This window comes from Schistocerca serialis, chromosome 1 (genome assembly GCF_023864345.2).
Source record: "Schistocerca serialis cubense isolate TAMUIC-IGC-003099 chromosome 1, iqSchSeri2.2, whole genome shotgun sequence".
NCBI lineage: Eukaryota > Metazoa > Arthropoda > Insecta > Orthoptera > Acrididae > Schistocerca > Schistocerca serialis.
In genome coordinates this window covers 1,144,073,236-1,144,099,401 of record NC_064638.1, presented here as the reverse complement: position 1 = coordinate 1,144,099,401, position 26,166 = coordinate 1,144,073,236, and the positions used below count along the sequence as shown (strand labels likewise).

Below are 26,166 nucleotides of genomic sequence, written 5' to 3'. Positions count from 1 at the left end.
TCGACATGTTTACAGGTTTGTAACCGATACCAATGTGTGGAACTTGGGTTACTGTGTGTTGACATTAGTCTTCAGCCATTATGGAAAGCAGATGGTGCTGCAGATGCAGTCTCACGGGCCCTACATTGACGGCTAGCTCCATCCATAGGGAAATTCCGGTTTCATACATTTCGCAATAGGTGGCAGTTGGGGCAAGTTGCGGTGCAGGTGGTAGGTCTTGGTGTCATACGCTTAGACATTTGTAAACATAATGCCATCAAAATGTTAGTCGATTTGTGATTGCATCATAGTTATTCTCGATTGAAGATGTCAGCTTATGACACAAATTCTCATCATTTGTGGGAAGTTTTTCGTTTTCTGCTTTAGCTTGAAGAAATCTGTGGCTGAGACTCTTCAAAAGCTGGGTAAGAGCTATGATGAGGCACCCGTTAGTGACAGAATGGTTTCAGCACTTCAAGAACACTGACTTTGACTTTGAAGACCTGCACAGTGCTGGAAGAGAGAAGGTTTTCAAAGCTACTGAAACCAACAGAAACGATTATAGGAGATTATTATCAAAAGCAATTTTTGTGTGTGAGCCAAGCACTGAAAGACAAACAGCCTAAATGGAGCTATAGACCAGAAAAGGTGATTTTGCAACATATCAATGCTTGATCCTCATGTCACAAAACCCGTCAAAATGTACTTAGAAACATTGAAATGGGAAGTCCTATCCCACTCACCCTGTTCTCCAGGTATTGCTCTCTCTGACTACCACCTATTTGATCAATGGCTCATGACCTGGCTGACCAGCATCTCCGATCGTACAAATGAGTGCAAAATTTGATCAATTTGTGGGTTTCCTCAAAAGACACCTATTTCTTCTGCCACAGGATTTGTATGCTGCCTGAAAGATGGGCAAAAGCAGTGGCCAGTGATGGCCACTACTTTGAATAGTAAATTTCTTGCAAATTTTTCACAATAAAGTATCGAACTTTGAGAAAGAGTTGTGTAAGCAAAGCAAAATTGTAGACTTAATACTTTGTTAACTGTTAATCTCGTCTTGTGTTTTATCTCTGGAAGTTCATTAATGATGGAAATTAAATAATTCCATTAATGATAGTGTAATTTAATTTTCCAGGTTCGAGTTCTGCATGCTGACACACAGGACCAGGAGGATATTGCTCATCTGGTTGTAGTAGATGGTATGTAAAATTATTTCAATAAATTGAGATTATCAGAAATAATTTCAATTCTAGTGGGAGCAAGATTGTAGGCTGCTCACTTGTGTGAGAAGAAAAGCATGCGTTGGCAGAGTGTGTGGAAGACAGTTGACAATCAGATCAGACTGAAAACATCAACAGAAAACTTCTCAGAATTCAGTAAACCAAGAATCAATACCAGGGAGCTGCACTCTAGTGTTGGACTGACAGCCTACACAATAAAGTGTTACATGGTTAGTTTAAGGACATGATTGAAGGCAAAGTAGATGAGAAAAGACCTGGTCTTTGCTGACCAATGGTACCCTGAAGAAGGAAACTGAAGGAAAGATTTTTATTGCGCAGGAACAACCCATCAGTACTAATGCCATCAGCACAGGATGGTGAAATTGACAGAAGTAAGAAGCTGAGGAAATAACTGTTGCATAAATATTGGTCACATTGAGTACAAGAAGAGTATAATGCTGTTGCGTGAAACACCCACTGGAACTTACGCCAAAATTATCATATGCTGCTGCCAAGGAATAGGTGGGAGCGATCCGTAAAAATTATTCAAAAACAAACGTACCAAATTTCTGTGGGAATTCAGACTTCTGACAGATCAAATTTTGGAACACACTGCAGTACACCAGAAATCACAATTTTGGAGAAAAAGGAAATGTGTATCATTGACATTGCTGCACCAGAGAATTGGATTTTTTCTGGGGATCTAAGGCACAAAACAGGGATACAGTTTTCAAACTGCAGAAAAGGACCATAAGAATAATAATTAGAAGTAATAGTTGGACTTATTTGCAAAGAACTATTTAAAGAAGCGGTATCCATACTGCACAAAGTGAGTACATCTGTCAATCTGTGGTTCATATTAGGGAAAACATGATTAAATATTTCAGTAGTAGTTCTGTACATAATTGTGGAATAAAAGCCAGTTTGGACTTACATTTACTATGGAAAAACAAGCAAAAACTTGAAAGCAGCATTTTCTGTCAGGGAATAAAATTACCTAATAAATTGCCCAAGTATCTGGAAAGAATTCTATAATAGACCTACACCCATCAAAAAAAGTTTTGCATCACCCCAGTCCCCAGAACTCCTGAAGATATACATTGGCTGTGGATATTGTATCACAGACACAGTCCCTTTTGAGTGTTCAGAGATGACACTAAACCCTCCCAAAGATGTAAAAAACCAGGCATGAGCAGCATTTATTAGACAGAGGGGATCCGACAGTTGATCAGTTCCAGTCATTCCACCAGAAAGGAGGTACACGGCTCATGTTGTCTGTAGTTCAACCATGCCTAGACGGTCAGTACTGCAGTTCAATCATGTCCGAATTGTTACTTTGTGCCAGGAAGGGCACACAACAAGAGAAACGTCCGGGCGTCTCAGAGTGAGCCAAAGCGATGTTTTTCAGACATGTAGGAGATACAGAGGTAGGAACTGTCGACGACATGCCTTACTCAGGCCACCCAAGGGCTACTCATGCAGAGGATGACTGCTATCTACGGATTATGGCTCGGAATAACCCTGACAGCAACACCACCATGTTGAATAATGCTTTTCGTGCAGCCGCAGGACTTCGTGTTACGACTCACACTATGTTCAATAGGCTGCATGATGTGCAGCTTCACTCCCAACGTCCATGGCTAGGTCCATCTTTACAACCACAACACTATGTAGCATGGTACAGATGGGCCCAACAACATGCCGAATGGACCACTCAGGATTAGCATCACATTCTCTTCACTGATGAGTGTCACATATGCCTCCAACCAGACAATCGTCAGAGACATGTTTGGAGGCAAACCGGTGAGGCTGAATGCCTTAGACACACTGTCCAATGAGTGGAGCAAGGTGGAGGCTCCCTGCTGTTTTGGGGTGACATTATGTGGAGCCTATGGACGCTGCTGGTGGTCATGAAAGGCACCGTAACAGCTGTATGATTTGCGAATGCCATCCTCCGACAGAGAGTGCAACCATATCAGCAGCATAATGGCGAGGCATTTGTCTTCATGGGTGACAATTCGTGCCTCCGTCGTGCACATCTTGTGAATGACTTCCTTCAGGATAAAGTCATTGCTGAACTAGAGTGGCCAGCATGTTCTCCAGACATGAAACCCGTTGAACATACCTGGTATAGATTGAAAAGGGCTTTTTATGGACGACTTGACCCACCAACCATTCTGAGGAATCTATACCAAATTGCTGTTCAATCTGGACCAACAATGCCTTTATGAACTTGTGGATAGTATGCCACGATGAATACAGGCATGCATCAATGCAAGATGATGTGCTATTGGCCATTAGGGGTACTGGTGTGTACAGCAATTTGTACCACCACCTCTGAAGGTCTCACTGTGTTGTGATACAATATGCAATGTGTGGTTTTCATGAGAAATAAAAAGGGCGGAAATGATGTTAATGTTGATCTCTATTCCAATTTTCTGTACAGGTTCCGGAAGTCTCGGAACCGAGGTGATGCAAAACTTTTCTTGATGTGTATGTATAAAAATGCAGTTGAAACACACATATAAGTAATGCATTCTGCAGAATTAAAGATTATGTGGAGAACTCAGAGTAGTGTTTAATAATGGAGGGGACAACTACAACACCCTGTCACATTAAAATACACTCCTGTTTGTGAAAAGTGAAACACTCAGATGCAGTGGCCTGCAACACGCCACAATAAGAGGACATCATTTAAATGGCAGAGTGGTGGTGTGCTTTTAGGCTCAACAGCACCCACTTCTGTGCGACAAAATAGGTCAGTGTTACACAATGCTCAGTCAGTGTGGAGCCGCCGTATGAAATGGAAACATTTAATTGAGTGCCACTATGCCTCACCGAAATCACAGGGTGGAATATCATTATGTTAGTGCATTCAAAAGGAGCAGGAGAATTCATTTCTGTCAGGCGGATGTGTCATTCTCTGACATTGCGGCTATACAGGGCATACTACTTCAACAGTGAGGTGTTCATGGAACCAGTGAAGAGAAGAGGGCTGTACACAGCACTGACAGGGTACTGGACGACACTATGTGACCACAGTGCAAAATGACCGCAATCTTGTCTGCTTGGCCGTAATGGACAGGACAGCTTCGTTCAGAGTTGACACAATGTTGGAGCACTGCAACAGGTGTGCGTGTCTTCATCGACAGTTCGACGCCATCTACTGTGCGCTGGACTGGTGGCATACAAGCCATTCCATCGGCTTGCATTGACAGAACCCAGCAAAGCAATAGGAATGTGAACGACAACACCAGCATGCTGAGTGGCTAAATGTAGTGTTTTTGGACAAGTCCCATTTCAACTTGTCCTGCAGCATAGTGTTTGATGCCGTCACGGTGAATGCAGTCAGGCAGACTGTATTGTCGAGCGGCGTAGTGGACAAATGCCAGGTGTGATGGTTTAAAGTGCCATTGCCTATAACAGGTGATCTCACGTCCTACTTCTTGAGGGCAATCTGAACAGCTACTTCTACATCATGGAAGTAACCAACCTTTTGCAGTCCAAACATCCTTTATTAATGCATGATCACACGAAACATAGCAGAGCATTCACAAACAACAACAAGAGTCCACACCGGTTCCAAACCTCACTGACTAAAGGTAGAGTACTCCTTGTTCCAGAGTCATGGGTAGTTGACGATCTCCACAAAGTGTTTAATGCCATTCAGCATTTGAAGAAAGAAAAGGCACCAGGAGAGGGCTTTTTTTTCCCTCGATGTGAATGATGGAGGAAAAGTAATACAAATGGGACTTTCGAATTTGTTCATTGAATGTGTGCAATGGATGACAGTTCCCCAAAACTGCAACATAGCTGTAACTACTGTGCTATGCAAGAAAGGAGACAGACAAGGCATGAAACTGTAGAGACCTGCCAGCCTCCTCTCTGTAATGTACCTATGTTTATCAAAATCATTATCAACAGCTAGCTTTAGGGGTGGATTTAAAGTGTGGACCTGTAGAACTGTTGTAAGTCTTGAACAAAATTATAAGATGGAGAGATGACTGAGTTACCACTTCAAGATTTCAGATTTTGAGATAGCTTTTGGCTTGTTTCAGCAAAATCTGTACTAACTTTCTCAGAGAAACAGAGCATTTATTCAGCCAATATGAAGTGTGAATTGTAATTTATTAGTGCCAGAACATAAATAATGTAAATCAAGTCAAACATTTTAGTAAAGTTTCAGCTGAAACGGAGAACTGTTACTAGTAACAGTATCCTAATAATAATGCAGTTTTGTCATAGAAAAAAAAAATTGTTACTGAGTTACAGCTAGCTCACATTGTCTATTTACCCTCCATGAATTCTTGTACCAGATAGTAAAACGTTCTTTACAAAATCTTGTGGAGCCTTATTTTTAGATGACCTAGCTTCATGTTATGTTTTTTTCCTATTAGCTGATTGTATATTTTCGTCCTCATATGCCATGGTGACAGTGCATACAATTTCTATTGGTGTGTGGAAACTATAAAATTCTCTTTATTTCTTATGTTTAAGTGTGCCTAAAATCTTTCTTCTCGTATAGTTTTTGTCTCCTGTATAATGATATTATAATTTTGCTAATGTATAGGGAGGGAATGGTTTGGATTTGTATTTTTCAAAATAATGAGTGACAAGTTTATTTTCATTGTGCTGTACACATGTAGCTGACAGTTTTCTTGTGCTCCTTCAGAACACCATACCTAATTAATGATGATTCAAAATAACTATCATATTTGCAAACTGAAAACTGTTTAATTTATTTGATAGAATGTAAAAGTATATAGTCCAGATTAACTTCTTGTTCAGATTTAATTCAAGGAATCTGATCATATCAATTTTTCCCATAAGCTGATTGTTATGCTATATTTTAAGCTCTACACATTTTGAATGTGTGGTTTTCAAATGTACTGTGTTGGTTTCTGCAATACTCAACTTCAACACATTTAACTGGAACCAGTTTTCTAGTGTTTTGAGTGTGCTCACAGTAGAGCTTAGAATATTTTCTGCATTATCAGCTTCTATTAAAAGAAAAGTATTGTCTTCAAAGAGAACTAATTGGCAATTTATATGTATCAGTAAGTAATTTACATAGAACGGAAAAAAACATTGGCTATAGAATGGAACCTTGTGGCACACCTTTTGACACTGTATTCCATGAAGAATAATAGCCTAATTTATTGAATTTGAAGTGACAGTTACCCTTTAATTTTTGTGTTGCAGGTATAATATAAGCCATAGAGTTGTCCTTAATCCTATATTTATCTGATTTATAGAACATGGTAAAGATGACACATTGAGTTGCAGACAGCCACAGTGAAAAGACTGTTACACATTTAGCTTTCGTCCAAAGCCTCCCCCAGTAAAGAAAAACCAGACTGCTGGTCCGAGTTGCCAGAGATGGCGGTCTTATATGTGTGGTGTTTGCCTGAGGGGTGTGTGTGTGTGTGTGTGTGTGTGTGTGTGTGTGTCATCTCAACAGGAAAGGGAAGGGGAAACTGGGTGGGGTAATAGCAGGAAATTTAAGGGGGGGAGGCACTGCCATGAATGGTAAAATACCAGTGGTTACAGGTGTTGGAGCAGCACCTTTTTTAGGATAGGTAAGACAGAAAGATGTCAAGTTCTACGAGAGGTCAGGATTGAAACAAATCTTCAGTTTAGGAAAGAAATTAAACAGCACAATTCTAGCACATTGGATCACCAATCACAGCTATCAATTATAAATTTTCACCAATCACCAGAAATTTTATCTCCACCAAGTTGTATCTCAGTCCCAGGTAATTGCATTTATGAATTAAAGTCACCCAACCCAATTGACATAATCTGCCTCTCTGAACACCATATGACCACTGGTATAGGAACTAGGCCTAAGCACAATGAGAAACTCAGACAGGAGAGTACTGCAAATGTTAGAATAAGGAAAGGTTCTCATAAAAGTATAATTAAAAATAATGTAAGTATATTTCATCAAAATATTGGGAGTTTAAAGAATAAAGTAGGTGAGCTTCTGGTTTGTTTAGAAGATTTAGAAGCTGAGAATGAAATAGATATACTATGCCTGTCTGAGCATCACATTGTTACTGATATGGATAAGGTAAATGTAAGTGGTTATAAGCTCTCTGCACATGTAATGAGAGAAAATATGGAGAAAGGAGGAGTTGCCATATATGTCAAAAGTTATCATTGTGCAAAAAGTATAGAAACAAAAAAGTTTTGTGTAGAGAAACATATAGAAGCATGTGCCTGTGAGGTTAAATTAAATAAAGGCACATTTATAATTGTAACTGTATATAGGTCCCCATCAGGAAATTTTCATCTGTTTCTGAAGAATTTGGACTCCTTGTTGTGCTATCTGTCAGACAGGGGGAAGCAAATTATTATTTGTGGGGACTTCAATGTAGATTCTCTGAAAGGGGGTAATAGGAAAAATGACCTTGAAGTATTACTCGGTTCTTTCAATTTGACACCCGTTATTGATTTTCCTACTCGGGTGGTAAAGGATAGCAGCTCACTGATAGATAACTTCTTTATAGACCAGATAAATGCTCAGCCTGTTGAGAATGGTCTTTCTGATCATGGTGCACAGCTAGTTACAATATATGACATAGCTCCATTCAGCAATACTAAACAGTCCTCCAAAGTAGTACGTTCAGTCAACGATTTAACAATTGCAAATTTCAGGGAAAGCCTACAGCAGTTAGACTGGGATGAGGTGTACCATGAACCTGATGCTAATTTAAAATATAATTTATTTCATGACATTTTTGTAAATGCATTTGAAAACTGCTTCCCCGAGAAAATAGTTAAATATACTCGTAAGAAACCTTGTAACAAACCATGGCTTACTAAGGGTATAAAAATTTCTTGTAACCGGAAAAGGGAAATGTATCTGACAGCAAGAAAGAGTAGTGACCCAGAAACTATCAAAAATTATAAAAACTACTGTGTTATATTAAGAAAAGTTATTAAAAAATCCAGGAGTATGTGTATCATGTCTGAAATCAGCAACTCTGATAATAAAATTAAAACAATTTGGAATATTATTAAAAGAGAAACAGGCCAACCAAGAGCAGAGGAAGACAGTATTACCATCAAATTGAATGAAAACTTTACGAACAAAAAGTCAGAAGTTGAAAATATTTTTAATAATCATTTTCTAAATGTTGTGGATATAGTAGGATCCAGGTGTTCATTAGAAGATGCTAGGCTGTTAATGGAAGAGGCCATACCTATGCAATTTGATACAATTGAAATCTCACCCACTTCTCCCTCTGAAATTAGGAAAATAATAAACTTGCTTAAAAGCAAAAACTCACATGGAATTGGTGGCATTTCCAGCAAAATACTAAAAGCTTGTTCTCAACAGATAAGTAAGATTCTCAGCCACCTGTGTAATAGCTCTCTGGAACAGGGCATTTTCCCTGATAGACTGAAATATGCTATTGTTATACCTTTGCATAAAAAGGGGGATAGATCTGATGTCAACAATTACCGTCCAATCTCCCTTCTAACAGCTTTATCCAAAATTTTTGAGAAAGTAATGTATTCAAGAGTAGCTTCACATATCTGTAAAAATGAAGTACTAACAAAATGTCAGTTTGGTTTCCAGAAAGGTTTTTCAACAGAAAATGCCATATATGCTTTCACCAGTCAAATTTTGAATGATCTGAATAACCGAACATCACCCATTGGGATTTTTTGTGATCTCTCAAAGGCTTTTGATTGTGTAAATCATGAAATTCTGCTAGACAAGCTCAAGTATTGTGGCATGAGTGGGACAGTGCACAAATGGTTTAATTCGTACCTAACTGGAAGAGTGCAGAAAGTTGAAATAAGTAGTTCTCGTAACATGCAAAGATCAGCACATTCCTCAAACTGGGGAACTATCAAGAATGGGGTTCCACAAGGGTCAGTCTTGGGTCCTTTGTTGTTCTTATTGTATATTAATGACTTGCCATTCTATATTCATGAAGAGGCAAAGTTAGTTCTCTTCGCTGATGATACAAGTATAGTAATCACACCTGAGAAACAAGAATTAACTGATGAAATTGTCAATACTGTCTTTCAGAAAATTACTAAGTGGTTCCTTGTAAACGGACTCTCACTGAATTTTGATAAGACACAGTACATACAGTTCTGTACAGTGAATGGTATGACGCCATTAATAAATATAGACCTTAATCAGAAGCATATAGCTAAGGTAGAATATTCCAAATTTTTAGGTATGTCCATTGATGAGAGATTAAATTGGAAGAAACACATTGATGATCTGCTGAAACGTTTGAGTTCAGCTACTTATGCAATAAGGGTCATTGCAAATTTTGGTGATAAACATCTTAGTAAATTAGCTTACTACGCCTATTTTCACTCATTGCTTTCATATGGCATCATATTTTGGGGTAATTCATCACTGAGGAATAAAGTATTTATTGCACAAAAGCGTGTAATCAGAATAATAGCTGGAGTCCACCCAAGATCATCCTGCAGACATTTATTTAAGGATCTAGGGATATTCACAGTAGCTTCTCAGTATATATACTCTCTTATGAAATTTGTTATTAACAACCAAACCCAATTCAAAAGTAATAGCAGTGTGCATAACTACAATACTAGGAGAAAGGACGATCTTCACTATTCAAGATTAAATCTAACTTTGGCACAGAAAGGGGTGAATTATACTGGCACTAAAGTCTTTGGTCACTTACCAAATAGTATCAAAAGTCTGACAGATAACCAACAAGTATTTAAGAAGAAATTAAAAGAATTTCTGAATGACAACTCCTTCTACTCCATAGAGGAATTTTTAGATATAAATTAAGAAAAAAAAATTTAAAAAAATAAAAAAATAAGTAAAATAAAAAATAAAGAAAAACAAAAAAACACAAAAAAATAAAGTTGTTATATTAACTTAAGTATGTTGTTAAATTAACCTAATTATGTCATGTATTGGAAAATTCGACTCGTTCCACATCATTACGAAATATCGTATTCATGATCCATGGAACTAGTATTAATCTAATCTAATCTAATCTAATCTGTGTGTGTGTGTGTTTCTTCTCTGAAGAAGACTTTGGCCAAATGCTAAATGTGTAACAGTCTTTTCATTGTGGCTGTCTGCAGCTCAGTGCATCATCTATATGTTGAATAGCAATCTATCCTTTCCAATCATTGTTGATATTCCAACCTGGAGTTTCCATTGTTTAATTTATAGGTAAGCAAGAGTCAGTGGCTTTTGTAAGATCTCATCTAATCCTTTGCTTATCTTCAAACAATGGAGTGTAATGTACTGTGTGTATTATTCTGCACATTCAAAATTCTATTCTTCCAATCAGTCAAAAGTGCTGGAGTAAGTAGCTACAACCCCGATTCAAAATTTTGCTTATCCTTTCAGTTAAACTGTTCACTGCACCCAGTGTGTTTTTTTTTTTCTTGTTAGAACCTAAATTGATTACTTGACTGCTTTTTACAATAAAATTTTGAATCTGGGTTGTAGCTACTTTCTCCATCACTTTTGACAGGATTGGAAGAATAGAATTTTGAATGTACAGAATAATACATACAGTACATAATTATTCAGCTTCCATTAGACTTCATCTGGATAGTGAGAAATTTCAAATTGGAAAAGCAGTCAGGCAAAGAGATTTTGTATCACCAATACTATTCGCAGAAATCTTTGTGGAAGTTTTCAGATCCTTGGACTGGAGAGACAAAGAAGCAATGTTTATTATTGGGAACTCCCCTTCATTTGGCTGGTGACACTGTACTGTTTGTCTCTAGTGCAGATTAACTTCAACAGTGAACAGATGGACTTGTTCATACTTTCTGTAACACATCACACTCTAAAAGAAAGCCTTCAGAGATGTCAAATAAGTCAAGTTGTATGGTAATAGGCAGAAGCAGCCACTGCAGGCATTTGTGAAAAATACACTAACTACAGATAGTGACTATTGAGCATCTACACAAACTGAGAAATATGGGAATTCTCCTTAATTACTTTATACAAGTCGATGTATCTCGGTTGCGATCCTCGTCAGTCGCAGGATTTATATGTGTAAATTATTGCTTCTTTCATCTGCAGCAATGACTGTTAATGTGCAAAATGTTGAGTTGCACTGTAGTCTGCCCATAATTGGCTGATTGAAGAAGTTAAAGGGCTGGAGGAAAGCAATGGAGTACCAACTCCAGTAGGACCACAGTTAGTAAAGCACTCTGTTTGTTTAGACAAGCTCTTAGTGTGATCACAGCTTTAGCTTTTGCTTTAGGTATTAGAATGAAACAGCTACTTTTTTGGGGTGGTGGTGGGTGGTGGTGGAGGGGGGAGGGGGGGGGGGGGGGGAAGAGAGTCCAACACTGCTCCCCTTGTGCTACTCAGCTACTGTTATTGTGTAATACTTCAAACAAAGGTAAATGTAACATTTCGTAGACCGCTATCAGTTGTCTATATATTGAAAAACTCATGCTATGTTTATAAGTATATAAAATTTGCATCTTGGGGTGTAGTTATTTTGATAACAACTGAATCAACAGGAAAAAAATAAGTAAGAGTAAAATTGACCTGTAGCTGTGTGGTAAACAAAGTAGAGTTCTCAAAACCAAGTTTCTTATATTTCTGAAAGAGAAGGTCTACAACCAGTGTGTACTGACACTTTCGGCTTATTGTGATGAGGCTTGGATTTTGAAACTGAGGGAAAACAGTATGAAAAGGATAATTGCTCTGAATCTGGCCTCAGCATCCAGAGACCGTAGTCATGTTTGTGTGCGTGTGTTTTTTGTCTATTTCCGATGAAGGTCCTGTTGGTCAAAAGCTTACTTTCTGACGACAGTCTTTTTGTTGTGCCTATCTGTGACTCACCATCTCCGCTACTATCCTTTTCATAATGTTGCCGTATTCCATCCTTGATTTTCCACTATTTGAAACTGAGGGAGACATATTTTGGGAATGACTGGGAGAGCCAGTAAAGCAAACGAATGGGTCAGGGAGGAAACTTAATCTGATGGCAATGAAAATGACGTGTAGGTAAGTGGGATATTGAGACAGGAGAGGCTAGGTCACAGGGGAAGACTGAGATGACAGCTTAATGGAAGGCGCAACAGGAGCAACTGAAATCACTCAACAGAGGAAAGTCCACTGGACCTGACGGGATACCAATTCGATTCTACACAGAGTACATGAAAGAACTTGCCCCCCTTCTAACAGCTGTGTACCACAAGTCTCTAGAGGAATGGAAGGTTCCAAATGATTGGAAAACAGCACAGGTAGTTCCAGTTTTCAAGAAGGGTCATCAAGCAGATGCTCAAAACTATAGATCTGTATCTCTGACATCGATCTGTTGTAGAATTTTAGAACATGTTTATTGCTCACGTATCATGTAATTTCTGGAAACCCAGAATCTACTCTGTAGGAATCAACATGGATTCCGGAAATAGCGATCGTGTGAGACCCAACTCTCTTTATTTGTTCATGAGACCCAGAAAATATTAGATACAGACATCCAGGTAGATGCCATTTTCCTTGACTTCTGGAAGGCGTTCGATACAGTTCCACCCTGTCGCCTGATAAACAGAGTAAGAGCCTACGGAATATCAGACCAGCTGTGTGACTGGATTGAAGAGTTTTTGGCAAACAGAACACAGCATGTTGTTCTCAATGGAGAGACGTCTACAAACGTTAAAGTAACCTCTGGTCTGCCACAGGGGAGTGTTATGGGACCATCGCTTTTCACAATATATATAAATGACCTAGTAGATAGTGTCGGAAGTTCCATGCGGCTTTTCGCAGATGATGCTGTAGTGTACAGAGAAGTTGCAGCATTAGAAAATTGCAGCGAAATGCAGGAAGATCTGCAGTGTCTAGGCTCTTGGTGCAAGGAGTGGCAACTGACCCTTAACATAGACAAATGTAATGTATTGCGAATACATAGAAAGAAGGATCCTTTATTGTATGATTATATGATAGCGGAACAAACACTGGTAGCAATTATTTCTGTAAAATATCTGGGAGTATCCGTACGGAACGAGTTGAAGTGGAATGATCATATAAAATTAATTGTTGGTAAGGTGGATGCCAGGTTGAGATTCATTGGGAGTGTCCTTAGAAAATGTAGTCGATCAACAAAGGAGGTGGCTTAACACTCGTTCGACCTATACTTGAGTATTGCTCATCAGTGTGGGATCCATACCAGGTCGGGTTGACAGAGGAGATAGAGAAGATCCAAAGAAGAGCGGCGCGTTTCGTCACAGGGTTATTTGGTAAGCGTGATAGCGTTACGGAGATGTTTAGCAAACTCAAGTGGCAGACTCTGCAAGAGAGGCGCTCTACATCACAGTGTAGCTTGCTGTACAGGTTTTGAGAGGGTGTGTTTCTGGATGAGGTATTGAATATATTGCTTCCCCCTACTTATACCTCCCGAGGAGATCACGAATGTAAAATTAGAGAGATTCGAGCACGCATGGAGGCTTTCCGACAGTCGTTCTTCCCGCGAACCATACGCGACTGGAACAGGAAAGGGAGGTAATGACAGTGGCACGTAAAGTGCCCTCCGCCACACACCGTTGGGTGGCTTGCGGAGTATAAATGTAGATGTAGATGTAGAAGGCGTACAGCTGGGGGCTGTGACAAATGGGACAGTCTGGAGAAAGCCTTCACCCAGACCGTGTATCGGTTGGTGGGGACTGCTCCAAGTGACGATAGTAGAACCAGCAGGGGACTTTGGCAGGCATGCACAGGTTCGTAATTCAGTTTAAGTGGTGCAATTGTGCCAGTGTTTGAAGCTCAGAAGCTAGAGGTTTGTGCAGGAAAATAAACAACAAAAAGCAGTAGATTATTAATGGTAATTGATGCACACATTAGTAAAAATACTGTGCTATATTTCTCCAGCAACTTCAATGCTTTGTTCAAGTTTTGAGTGATATCGCTGTGTGCGATGTAATGATAAAATTACAATAAGCCATCATTTTTATCACCAGAGACCATTCATACATACATAAAGAGAAATTGTGTCACAATACTTTTTTAACTTGTCCACTGTGTTGCAATCGTGAAGCCTCAGACAGAGGATGGCATATGCCTGCACTTTTGTAGGTGAGAACGTTCACAACTTTTTCATGTGGCCTTCTGAATAATGAGTCTCCTCTGCTCTTTACCCTTATGTCTGTTACATTTTGCTGGTTCTCCAATCCATATTTTGATCCTAGACTATTACCACAGATTCTCTACTGTATTTGAGGAATTTTTACTACACTTGTCCTCTAACACATGCTGTTCTGCTCCAGTTAACACTAATATTCATATTAAACAGCCTTTACCTTTACCACTATATAGAAAGATGGTAGTATTCTGCATATAGTTGCATAAATGCATAATTTGAAGAGTTGGGAAAAATATAGCAGGTGAGTGATCGGTTGAGTGATGAAAGGGTGAGAAGTAATTCCTGTAGTTATCAGTAGTAAGCCTGCAGTGATTTATTCTTCTTGAGATCACTTTAATATATGGAGAAACATAAGTAGTATTTACAGACCCTGAAACTAGTCACAGATAATGAAATATTAACAAATAAAATAAAAACAATAAAATGTAGCTGTAGAGCTGTTGTGTAAAGGGAAAGTGTATACAGACAGGTAAATTTATACAGATGTATTTGATGAGGATGTGACAGACAGATGATCGTAGCCTCGTAGCGAGAACCTCGTACTTGAAATGGTTTAGGCAACCCTAAATCAGGATATTCATCCCCCATCTTGAATCTAGGACCAGTATCTTAACAAATACATCTCTTCTTTTGGTTTATACGTAGTGTACAATACTCCATTGTTTGTTTATAGAGAGTGATTAATTGTTAACGCCACTGCTTTTGCAGCTTACAGCCGGCTAGGGGCGTGCCGGCTTCTGTGCCCGAAGTGTGGGTGACAGTGAATATAGCGTGGTTTGTTACATATGTTATTTCCAACAGACGTAACATAAAAATCAAAAAAGGGAAGGAAATTACTCACATATATTAAGCAAGGAGATGGGAACTGCTTCCCTTCATTGTTCAAGTATTTCTGACACCTGCTTAGGAAGTTGTTTATTATACTCTGCATTCCCTCTGGAAAATGGCAGCAATTTTTTAATGAACATTACTTTTAAGTTCGTCTAAAGTGTGTGGATTTGATTTGTACGCTTTTTCCTGTAATGCCCCCATAGATAAAAATGACAAGGTATTAAATTGGGAGAGCGAGGAGGCCATATGTTTTTATGATAACTCTATCTTAAAACATGTCATGGATCTCCTGTAGTAAGAAGTTGGCAGTGTATTCCATCACAGAGTCCTAATGAAAGCTCGCAAAAGCACATTTTCTGGTAGTCAATTGAAAAAAAGGAAGAAAAGAAAAGAAAAAAAAATGCTCCACAATGTTTTACACATTTTGCTCACTGTCAATTGATTCCTGGGAGGAAAAAAAAAAATAGGGTCCACTACTCTTTCACTGCTAATAGTGCGCCACACTCCTATTTTTTGATCATCCAGGGGTTCATTGTGTATTACGTTAGGCTTTTCAGAACTCCAGTAACAGTTATTTTGTGAATTAATGTATCCACTTTGATGGAACCATAATATTTCAGAAAAAAAAGTTAGGTGAGGGTCGATTTCTTCATCATGCAACCTATTCAAAGTCCATTCAAAAAACCGCAACCTTTTTTCAGGGTCATGTAGTTTAAGTTAGTGCACTGCAGTTACATTATAGTGTTGTAACTTTAGTAACTTTTTAGCCATTTGAACAGAGCCATACCAAATTCCTGTTTCGTGAGAAAGATGTCAAACTGATTTTCTAGGAGACCTTTCCAGAGCATGCTTAATGTTATCCAGAATTTATTATGTAAGTGTAGTAGGGGACTGTGTATATTTCCTGTCAAGAACACTCCCTGTTTCATGAAATTTATAAATCAGTCAATGAACTGCACTCCTATTAGGACCTTCAACAGTAGGAAATTCCTCTCGAAATAATCTGCTTACTGCACGTACTGATTCTGTATGCATGTACGAATTGTACATAAATACCCTCTTAGTGAATAGAATACTTGTATTTCACTTGAAACACTTTCACTCAGTACTCTGTTTTGTTGCCTAACAAATATGTGCAAGATTTCTACATAAATGAAAGCCTTGCAGTGAAGGGGAAATGTACTCTCCACCAGTGCCGCCACTGGCTGGCTGCTGACAGGGTAACAAATTCCCCGCCAGGTGGTTGCTTTAAGGATTGACCACCCCATACTTGGAGAGACTCGGTGGTTGTCGATGTACTAAACATAAGCAGTCAGCAGTCTATCTGTGCCAGCTGATGTGTAATTCGAGACATTCCACATTCCGGATGACTCTCCTTCATTTTGGGGTGGATGGAACACAGTGTGTGGATGAATGTATAAGAGATGAGCGGGCACGTTAACCTCCTAAGTTTGATAAAGTAAAAACTCGAAGTAAATCCAAAATTTTTACGAAATTCTGAATTGTAGCACAGTGAGCACTAGACAGATGTTTGTTAGTTCTACTGTAAGTGTTTAACCTTATGTATTTGTTGTGTGAAATATTTCAGAGCATCCAGATGCACAAGGCAAGGAAGGTCATCCACTGAATGTTTTTATTCTGGGAGACTTTCCGCAAAAGGATGTCCCGTTCCACGAAGAAGAAGTTGTTGCTCTCAGAGGAGGTTGCATCTCTGAAAACGACAAAGGGACACTTGAACTTGTGTTTACAAGTGATAAACGGAACACCATTTTACGGGAAGATGTAAGTGTTCCATTGTGTATATCACTATAATAACAAAATATTTTAATAATTCTGGACAGTAGTGACCAAAGACAAGTAAAGAGTTGACTGCTTTACTGATCGATAATATTGCTGTCAATTATTAACATTTTACTTCCCTCCTATCTGGACCTCCAAAAACAGTTAAAACAAATTTTAAAAGTGCTTATTCATTGCGTAGGAAGCTACAAACGTAGTCCCCAATCTCCAGTTACAAACCCTCAGTTCATTACCAAATGTTAATAAAAATGTGAATACTTATTAGACAGATAATGAACTGTGTAAACAGTCCAGCATCAAACTTAAGAAGAAGCTTCTCAAAGGTGTATACACACTCGATAGTAGTAGGACATTAAGGAAAAAATATTTTTTCATATTTTCACATGGAATTTTTCATATTTTCACATGGAATAGTTCTGGTGGGGGGGGGGGGGGGGGGGGAAGGGTTGTCTGGAAACAAATACTTGTTGATATATGCATCAGTGTACTTTTGTTGAAAATGGTGTGTACTTGGTAGTGTTGGCTGTCTTCGTATTGATATTGATGTCGATTGCTCATTTCCATTTGGTTGTGTTTGCTTTTGTACTTACTCTTCTGACTGTGATGCTGTTGTCAGATATACACCGATAAGCCAAAACATAATGACCACTGTCCACCGCGACATTTTATGAAGCCTGGTAGCGTTGTGGGCACGTGATGTGGCAGCAGAAGTGTGTAAGTGGAGCAGACAGGATGGGGGATCGCCCTAACGAGGGTACGAGCTGCAAATGGGGAAATCCATTGAGATTAAGTGACCTTGACAAAGGGCAGATTATTATTATGCAGAGCCTGTGAACAAATCTCTCGAAAACGGCAAAGCTGGTCAAATGTTCACGGACTACTGTTGTGAGCATCTAAGGAAAGAGGTGGAAGGACAGTGAAACTACCATTAGATAGATACGTCATGTTAGGAAGTGTCTTAACACTCCCATTGAAATTGTATGAAGTTGTCGGCTGTGAACTTAGAGGACTCACCTTGCTTAAGTAGGATTTGACATTCTTGCTGATTTGTTTCACTGTGGTAATGCCGACCTGTTAAGTGATATAAAGGAAACCAAATCATATCTTTTATTCTGATTCACTGTATAACTTAAGCCATGTGATAGTTGTGAATATTCTTAGTGTTCACTATGCATGCTAATTTCTCTTAATATGTCAACTTCCGTTGGATTTTGCATAGAGTTATTTTTGATGCTGAGACAACTACTTGTCTTACCATTTGTGATATTGCCTAGGCTGTATATATGCATACCATTATATTTCATAGCTTAGTGTGTGACATTTTACATGAAATGAAGATTGGTACTCATGTATGCTAGGCAGTTCTTCATCTAAAAATGTCAATGGAGCTCTTGATGGTACACCATCTAGTGCTGATCTTTTTAATGAATTTACATGTTCATTTGTAAATCTATGATGTTAAATTATTTTTATGACATAACAAATATGCACACATGTTTAGTCTATTGTGCTGGATGTACACAAGGATTTCATTTAATTCCAATACTTTCATTTTTAAGCTTAAGTGGTATTATGATTACCTATCACTTCCTGTAAGATTGATATGTACACCCTTATATTACTACATTTATACCCTTTTATTATGCAGGAGCCTGAGGGTGGCAAAATGAATTGCTGAAACTGGTCGCTTTTAGAATAAAATAAAATATCCTAAAGCGTACGGTTGATGGTAAAGTTTATTGACATTGAAAAGTACGTACCAGCCATGTCCCCTGGCTGTGATGGACCAACAGAGATTCTATACACATTGATTTGAGGTTCTTCTGGCATCTAAACAAAATTCTTGATTCCATGGAGTGTGAACGAAGTGAAATGGAGGTCTGTTATTCTATCTGGGTGATGGCAGACATGATATTCTGCTATAGTTTGGCCAATGACATTAATCAACAGGAATGTCTCACATATGCTGAATCACTTTCTGAATGTAGCTTTCCACTTGGGGAAAATATTGAGCATATTATTCCAGCAACTTGTGGGCATGGAGTCATGTGAAGCAAGTGCAAGGAATCGCAGTACACGTCACTCAGCTGACACACTGAGTGTGAAGTAGCACGTGTCGCACGAGTAATATATAATCCTGAAACAAATGTGCAATGTATTGGAGCTCTTGTATTGTCAATTATGAACAATGAGTTGAATTATCTGTGTGACTTAAACGGCAAGCAATTTCTTACCAGATGACTATGTCAGATTACAGATTACAGTTCTGCCAATGGATTTTAAGACAAAACTCTGGACCCAGAGTTGTATGGGTTTCCTCAGGATCAGATGGGTGATCACCTAGCCAGGGAGTTGATCTCACAGTCAACTCTGGAAATGGGGTACCGAGCCCTGACCTATGAATGCACTTTTGACACAGACAGTCTATTGAAGTTGGAATAGGAAATAATAGGCTACCACTACCTCCAACAGGCCATGTGTCATCAAGGAGTTCACAGCTGTGTGGCAGTTCTTCAATCCGTCTCAAAGGGAGTCCATGATGTTGTAGCAGATCTGTTTTTGACACACTCACCTGTCCTGTGGCTTCATCCTGGGTATCAAGTCCCCTCACTCCTCCCACCCTCCCTCCTCCCTGCTACATCAGTGTAGTAATACTGTGGTGCTCTGTTGACAGCTGCTGATATCTAAGTGGAGTGCTGTCTTCTAACAGCACTCTGACGAATGCAGGCTTTAGGTCTACTTATCGTTGATACTGACCAACAATGAGTGAGCAGTTGTATGCTTTCGCTGAGAGAGTGGCTTTTATTCCTGACTTTAATATTCTGATTGCCCGGATTCGGGTGGGGACAGTTGTTCGAGTAGTGTCGCCTGCTGCACACTGACCCCCACGGAGACCTGTGACCATGGTCTACTCTGCCTGTGAGACCAATCTTCCTCCTATCTTGTTTTATCATCATCATCATCATCTGTGTCTTTCTGATCTTGTCTACGCTCTTAGTGCCTTCCCCTGTTACTTATCTCAGCATCTCCGGTTTTGAGAGTGGTGTTTATTACATCACTGTTTCATCCTTGCATCATTGAATTGGGTGATCAGACAGGAGGGAGAAAGGAGGGGGGACTGCCTGCTTCCTGACCTTACGAGCCGGACCAACTGACAGTTACTTTATATGAGATGCATTAAAAAAGTGTCGAACCTTTCTTCTGCAGAAATACATTTATTGATTTGGACGTACAGAAACCTAATCGCCTTCAAAGTATTCTCCACGTTAATGCACACACTTTACCCAGCCCTCCTGCTATTGTTAAAACACTTCTGAAACTCATCTTTTGGAATGAAAATCAGTTAGGCTGTCGCATTCCACATGATGTCTTCTCTTGACTCAAAATGTGTTCCTTTAAGTAGTATTTTCAGCTTGAGAAATAGCCAAAAGTCACACAGAACCAGAGCAGAGGAGTAAGGAGCCTGACTACCTGTAGGAATATTGTGTATGGTAACAAGACTCTGTCAGAAGCACAGAATGGGTGAGTGCATCATCACAATAGAGTTGCAAAGTTTTCGGCGCCCATGGATCTGGTCGTTTATGCCACACTAGATTACAAAGGCAATGAAGGATCTCCGTATAGAATTCCTTTTGTGATGATTTCACATAGTGGTGTGCCCATGAGAATAGAAGAAAACCGTCAATGTGGGCTTTGCAGTGGAACTGACAGCTGGATTACATATCTTCTCCTCGATAGCGCTAGTGTCGATCACTGCAAAGCTGGAAATCTGAGTGGTTGTGGGACAGTGTTTGTTCATTGGTGTACATGATACTATTTTAGATGGCAGTAACACACACATTTTATTCCTTGCAAAGTTCACTTTTTGAGTACGGTGACCAGTTTTTACATTATGAACAATTATTAATGCAATTATCCAGGCCAGCATTCACAATCACTAGTTTACTTTTATCTAAAAATGACACAGTCACATTTAGCACAATCTTGTGGCACTTTGTTAACAGTGATTATACTTCAGTGCCTCATTTAAGACAGTTAATCAGACAAATCACTGAGTATAACAGTAGTTAACGGTATTTACTAATCGCATCACAGTTCAATTAAGAAAGCCCCTTACTTTAGATTACAGGTATTGCAATTACATATTAAAATTCTTAATAATAGATCACAGTGTTTGCTAATTGCATCACACTTCAGTTGAAAAAGTTATCACTTGAAAGTAATTGCATATTAAAATTCTTGAGTTTAACAGTTGTTGGTGTGCATATTTTCTCATATAGAGTGTTCACATTTGTAGTGTGAGTCAGCAACACATGCACGTCTGACATAGATGATACTCATCTACTGTCAAACTGCAGAATGACTACTTTGGGTGACATCTGACTGCTTATAGTTGGGCGTAAGACTAAACTGTTATTTTGAAAAGTAATGCTTTGACATATTGCTGGGTTGAAATTACTGTTTTTGATGAAGTACAAGAACTAAAGTGGCTTTGACTCACACCAATTTTTGCTGGTTACAAAATTGTGAAAATACATGGACGCTGTTGTTTCTTCTGCGTTGTGAATCCCCTTCTTTAAATGAAAAAGCTAGTGCCATATTGCAATCAAAGTACATTACATGAAGTTCTTAATTAGTGAGTTCATCAATTAATGCTGTATGTTATATTGTACGGAAAAATTAATGCTCTGAAAGTATATAGTTGAAGCTCAGTATCTAACAGTAGTTTCGATGAAATCTGCTATGGAACTTGGCCTTGGCTCTGAACTTCAGTTTTCGATAATTTAAAATACTTTACAGGAATCGTGGAATACTTACCTTTCTAATGGTCTAGCCACTTTTCACAAATTTACTGATTTGGCTCACAAAGTTGTATATGTCTCGAACTATAGTGTTAACTTCAGTTAACTGTAATTTTTAATTAATAATGCCCTAATGAAAACTAATTACACTAATTGAATCAGAACACTTGAAACAATAATCTGAGTAATAAAACAATGGAAAATCCAGGATAGAATGTAACAGTACAATGAAAAGGAAAGTTGCCACTCACTGTATAGTGGAGATGCTGAGTTGCGGATAGGCACAACAAAAAGACTGTCACTAATAAAGCTTTTGACCAGTAAGGCCTTAGTCAACAATAGAACACACACACACACACACACACACACACACACACACACACATCTGCACCTCACACTCACGCAAATGCAACTCACCCACACATGACTGCAGTCTCAGTTGCCTGATACTGCATTCATGTATGTGTGAATTGACATTTGTGTGTGTGTGTGTGTGTGTGTGTGTGTGTGTGTGTGTGTGTGTGTGTGTGGTGTTTGTTGTCTGTTGTTGATGAAGGCGTTACCTGCCGTAAGCTTTACTTGTGACTACTCAGCATCTCTCCACTATATGGTGAGTGACAACTTTCCTTTTCATTACATTGTAACCTGAATAATAGATTTGAACAAAGTTTGGTCTTAAAAAGTATTTAAAATTTCAAGTAAATGCTACTTGTCAATAGGTAAATGTATCAAAAATATGAAATCAGGCTAAACAGTTTGGTTATTTATGGGAGTAAAAAAATGTAACAGATGGGAAGGATCCACCTGCTTTTCCACTGTCTGGCGTTGTTGCATTGCTGTAGGTTCCCCCTCCCCCCCCTCCCCCCTCCCCTCTTACATCTCAGTTTCTGGATCATACACAGAAACCCTCATCTCAACACTTGTGAGCATGGTATTAAGAAATATGAGGTTACTATTTTCATTGTCCAGCATGTCCTGTGTGATTTCCAGATGGCACTGCTTGAGCTCCGTTGTCAGCAGTTCCGGTACGAAGTTTGTGGGCCTCTCCTTGTTCACAAAATGTCCTCAAGGTCGAATGTACCATTCCAATGCTTACCCCTATATTCTTCACAAGTTCTCATACTGTGATATGACTTTCTTCCAAAACATTTGGCATAATTTTATGCAATATTGCTGCTCAGTATTTTGCATCATTATACAGCTTACTGATATCTGAGTAGTGTTCACGACATCCTTACGTATATGTCGACTGCCAGCAACTAATGCTGGTAGGAAAAAAATTTGTGACTGTCCACATCAGTCCCCCACCACATCACTGCAGAAAGTCTCCCACATAACTGGTTCATGTGGGAAAGAAGAAGGTTGGATACTTTTCGATCACTCATTGTATCTCATTCAGTACTCTAACCCTGAGAAGTGTTATTGCCCAAAATACCTTGATTCTACTATTACTGTACACTATAGCGAAATGACCAAATGACAGATACCATTAGCTGACAACACTATGTGTTAGAGCTGGTTTTGTGAATGAGAGTTGCGGTTCATCACATGCCTATGGTGCACAAGAAGCACCAGGAATGATGAAGCTTAAGACAGTCTGAAGCATGGGTATTTACAGCTCATAGAAATTCAATAATGAATCACAATTCCTTAATAAAGCAAATCTGAATACATCTGCAATCCCAGAAAAATGAAGTGCATCCAATGAAACAATAATGTTTTCAATAGCTTAAAAAATACGAAACTTAATATTTTGCAGCGACTGAATGTTTTCGCCACCTTTCTAACACTAATATTTTACTAGCACAATGAGTTTCATCAGCATGCTTCCATCTTCACGTGTGTTTACAGTTACTTTCGCAGTGTCATTATACGAAGTGAGGTTAGTTTCTTTTGCTGTTTGTGCCAGTGAGGTGGTTGTTGTTATTGTTGCTGGTCTTTGGTCCGAAGACTGGTTTGATCCATCTCCATGCTACTCTATCCTGTGCAAGCCGCATCATCTCTAAGTAACTACTGCAACCTACATCCTTCTGAATTTGCTTACTGTATTCATCTCTTGGTCTCTCTCTATAATTTTTACCCCTCATGCTTCCCTGATGTACCAAATTGGTGATCCCTTGATGTCTCATAATGTGTCCTATAAACTGATCCCTTCTTCTAATCAGATTGTGCGACAAATCCCCCCCCCCCCATTTCTATTCAGTACCTCCTCATCAGTTACATGATGTACCCATCTAATGTTCAGCTTTCTCCTGTAGCACCAACTTTCAAAAGCTTCCATTTTCTTCTTGTATCAACTGTTTATCTTCCATGTTACAGTTCCATACATGGCTACATTCCATTCCAATATTTTCAGAAAAGACTTCTCAAATCTATATTCAATGCTAACAAATTTCTCTTCCTTACCATTGTCAGTCTACATTTTACATCCTCTCTACTTTGACCATCATCAGTTATTTTGCTGTCCAAATAGCAAAACTCATCTACTACCTTAAGTGTCTCTTTTCCTAGTCTAATTCCCTCAGCATTACCTGATTCAATTAGATGTCATTCCAGTATCCTTATATGGCTTTTGTTGCTGTTCGTATTATATCCTCCATCAAGACACTGTCCATTCCGCTCAACTGCTCTTCCAAGTCCTTTGCTGTCTCTGACAGAATTACATTGTCTTTGGCAAACCTCAGAGTTTTTATTTCTTCCCCGTGGACTTCAATTCCTATTCCAAATTTTTCTTTGATTTCCTTTACTGCTTGCTCAATGTACAGCTTGAATAATATGGAGGACAGGCTACAACCCTGTCTCACTCTCTTCTCCACTGCTGCTTCTGTTTCATGTCCCTCATTCTTATAGCTGCTTACTCTAGCTCTACAAATGCTATAAATGTAGGTTTGCCCTTCCTTAACCTTTCTTCTAAGAAAAGTCATAAGGTCAGTATTGTTTTGCATGCTTCTACATATCTCCGGAATCCAAACTGATCTTCGCCGAGGTTGGCTTCTACCATCTTTTCCATTCTTCTGTAAAGAATTTGTGTTAATAATTTGCAGCCATGACGTATTAAAATGATAGTTCAGTAATTTTCACATCTGTAATCATCTGCTTTCTTTGAAATTGGAATTATTACATTATTCTTGAGGTCTGAGGATATTTCATCTGTCTCATACATCTAGCACATCTGATGGAAGTGTTTTGTCCTGGCTTGGCTCTCCCAAGGCTATCAGTAGTTCTGACACAATGTCATCTACTCCTGGGGCATTGTTTCAACTTAGGTCTTCCAGTGCTCTGCCAAATTCTTCTCGCAGTATCTTATCTCCCATCTCCTCTTCATCTATGTCCTCTCCCATTTTTATAACATAACCTTCAAGTTAATCTCCCTTGTATATACCCTATATATACTGCTGCCATCTTTCAGCTTCCCCATCTTTGCTTTGGACTGGTTTTCCATTTGAGCTTGTGATATTCATACTGCTCCTTGTCTTTTCTCCTAAGGCCTCCGTAATTTTTCTGTAGGCGATATCTATCTTTCCCGTACTGACATATGATTCTAGCTCCATATATTTGACTTCTAGCCATTCCTGCTTAGCTATTTTGCACGTCCTGCAATGTCATTTTTTAGACGTTTGTATTCCCTTTCACCTGTGCTAAAGCAAGAACAAACATGATTTATGGAATAGAGTACTTTATAGAGCAACGCACATAAGATCCAATGAAGTACAGGTTGTGCGTAGCACTGAACATATTGACTGGACATCACTAATACGAGTTACAGGATAGGCCAAGCACTTGCTTGTGATCGCTTAAATAATACTGTTTGTTTGGTGGCTCACTAGAGCATGCCAGGGGCCGACCCAGTTGGCCTCTATAAGCTGGCCTATGCACTGTACGGATGTGCGATCTCTGAAGTCGCGCACATTGTGAGTGAAGGTACATGACTCATCCTTTCTAGGGTTGAGAAAACCGCACACACACATAAAAGCACTAGGCACAGAAAAATGCATGGTACATACTGAAAAAAAACACTGGTACCAAAGAAGCACTGGTACTGTGAAAGTAAGCATTGATCTCACAAGGCACTGAGATTACGAGTCGCGGGAAACACCAGTGACAGTGCTGAAGTCCATTTCATCCTCTGACTACAGTGGCTGCTGCAGCGTGTGGTGGGCAATTACTGGCGATTAGGGACAGAAATGATGAGTTGGCAGGTTGGCATGCCATCCTTCTTCTCATGAGAAGCCACAGGGTAGGACTGGCGACGACGACTCATTAATGACACCCCCATCGAGGTCAGCGGTCAGTGCTGGAGGTGTCGGTGATAATGGCTGCACACATTCCGGCAATGAAGATGGCGGTGGCTGTGGCATCAGGTGCAGTGGAGGCTGCTCCGGCAACAGTAGTCGGCAAGAA

At 39.2% G+C, this 26,166-nt stretch overlaps 1 protein-coding gene across 2 annotated transcripts in view; it reads left to right on the top strand.

Moving 5' to 3' along the window:
* The window catches only part of LOC126417601 (uncharacterized), a 220,308-nt gene that overhangs the window by 29,427 nt on the left and 164,715 nt on the right, over positions 1-26,166 (top strand). Inside the window, exons 2-3 of one of the 2 annotated variants that reach the window (XM_050085131.1) lie at positions 1,121-1,184; positions 16,752-16,945. In XM_050085131.1, coding sequence (XP_049941088.1) covers positions 1,121-1,184; positions 16,752-16,945 — 258 coding nt within the window. The remainder of the gene's footprint in view (positions 1-1,120; positions 1,185-16,751; positions 16,946-26,166) is intronic. The other variant, XM_050085132.1, reaches the window with a different exon arrangement.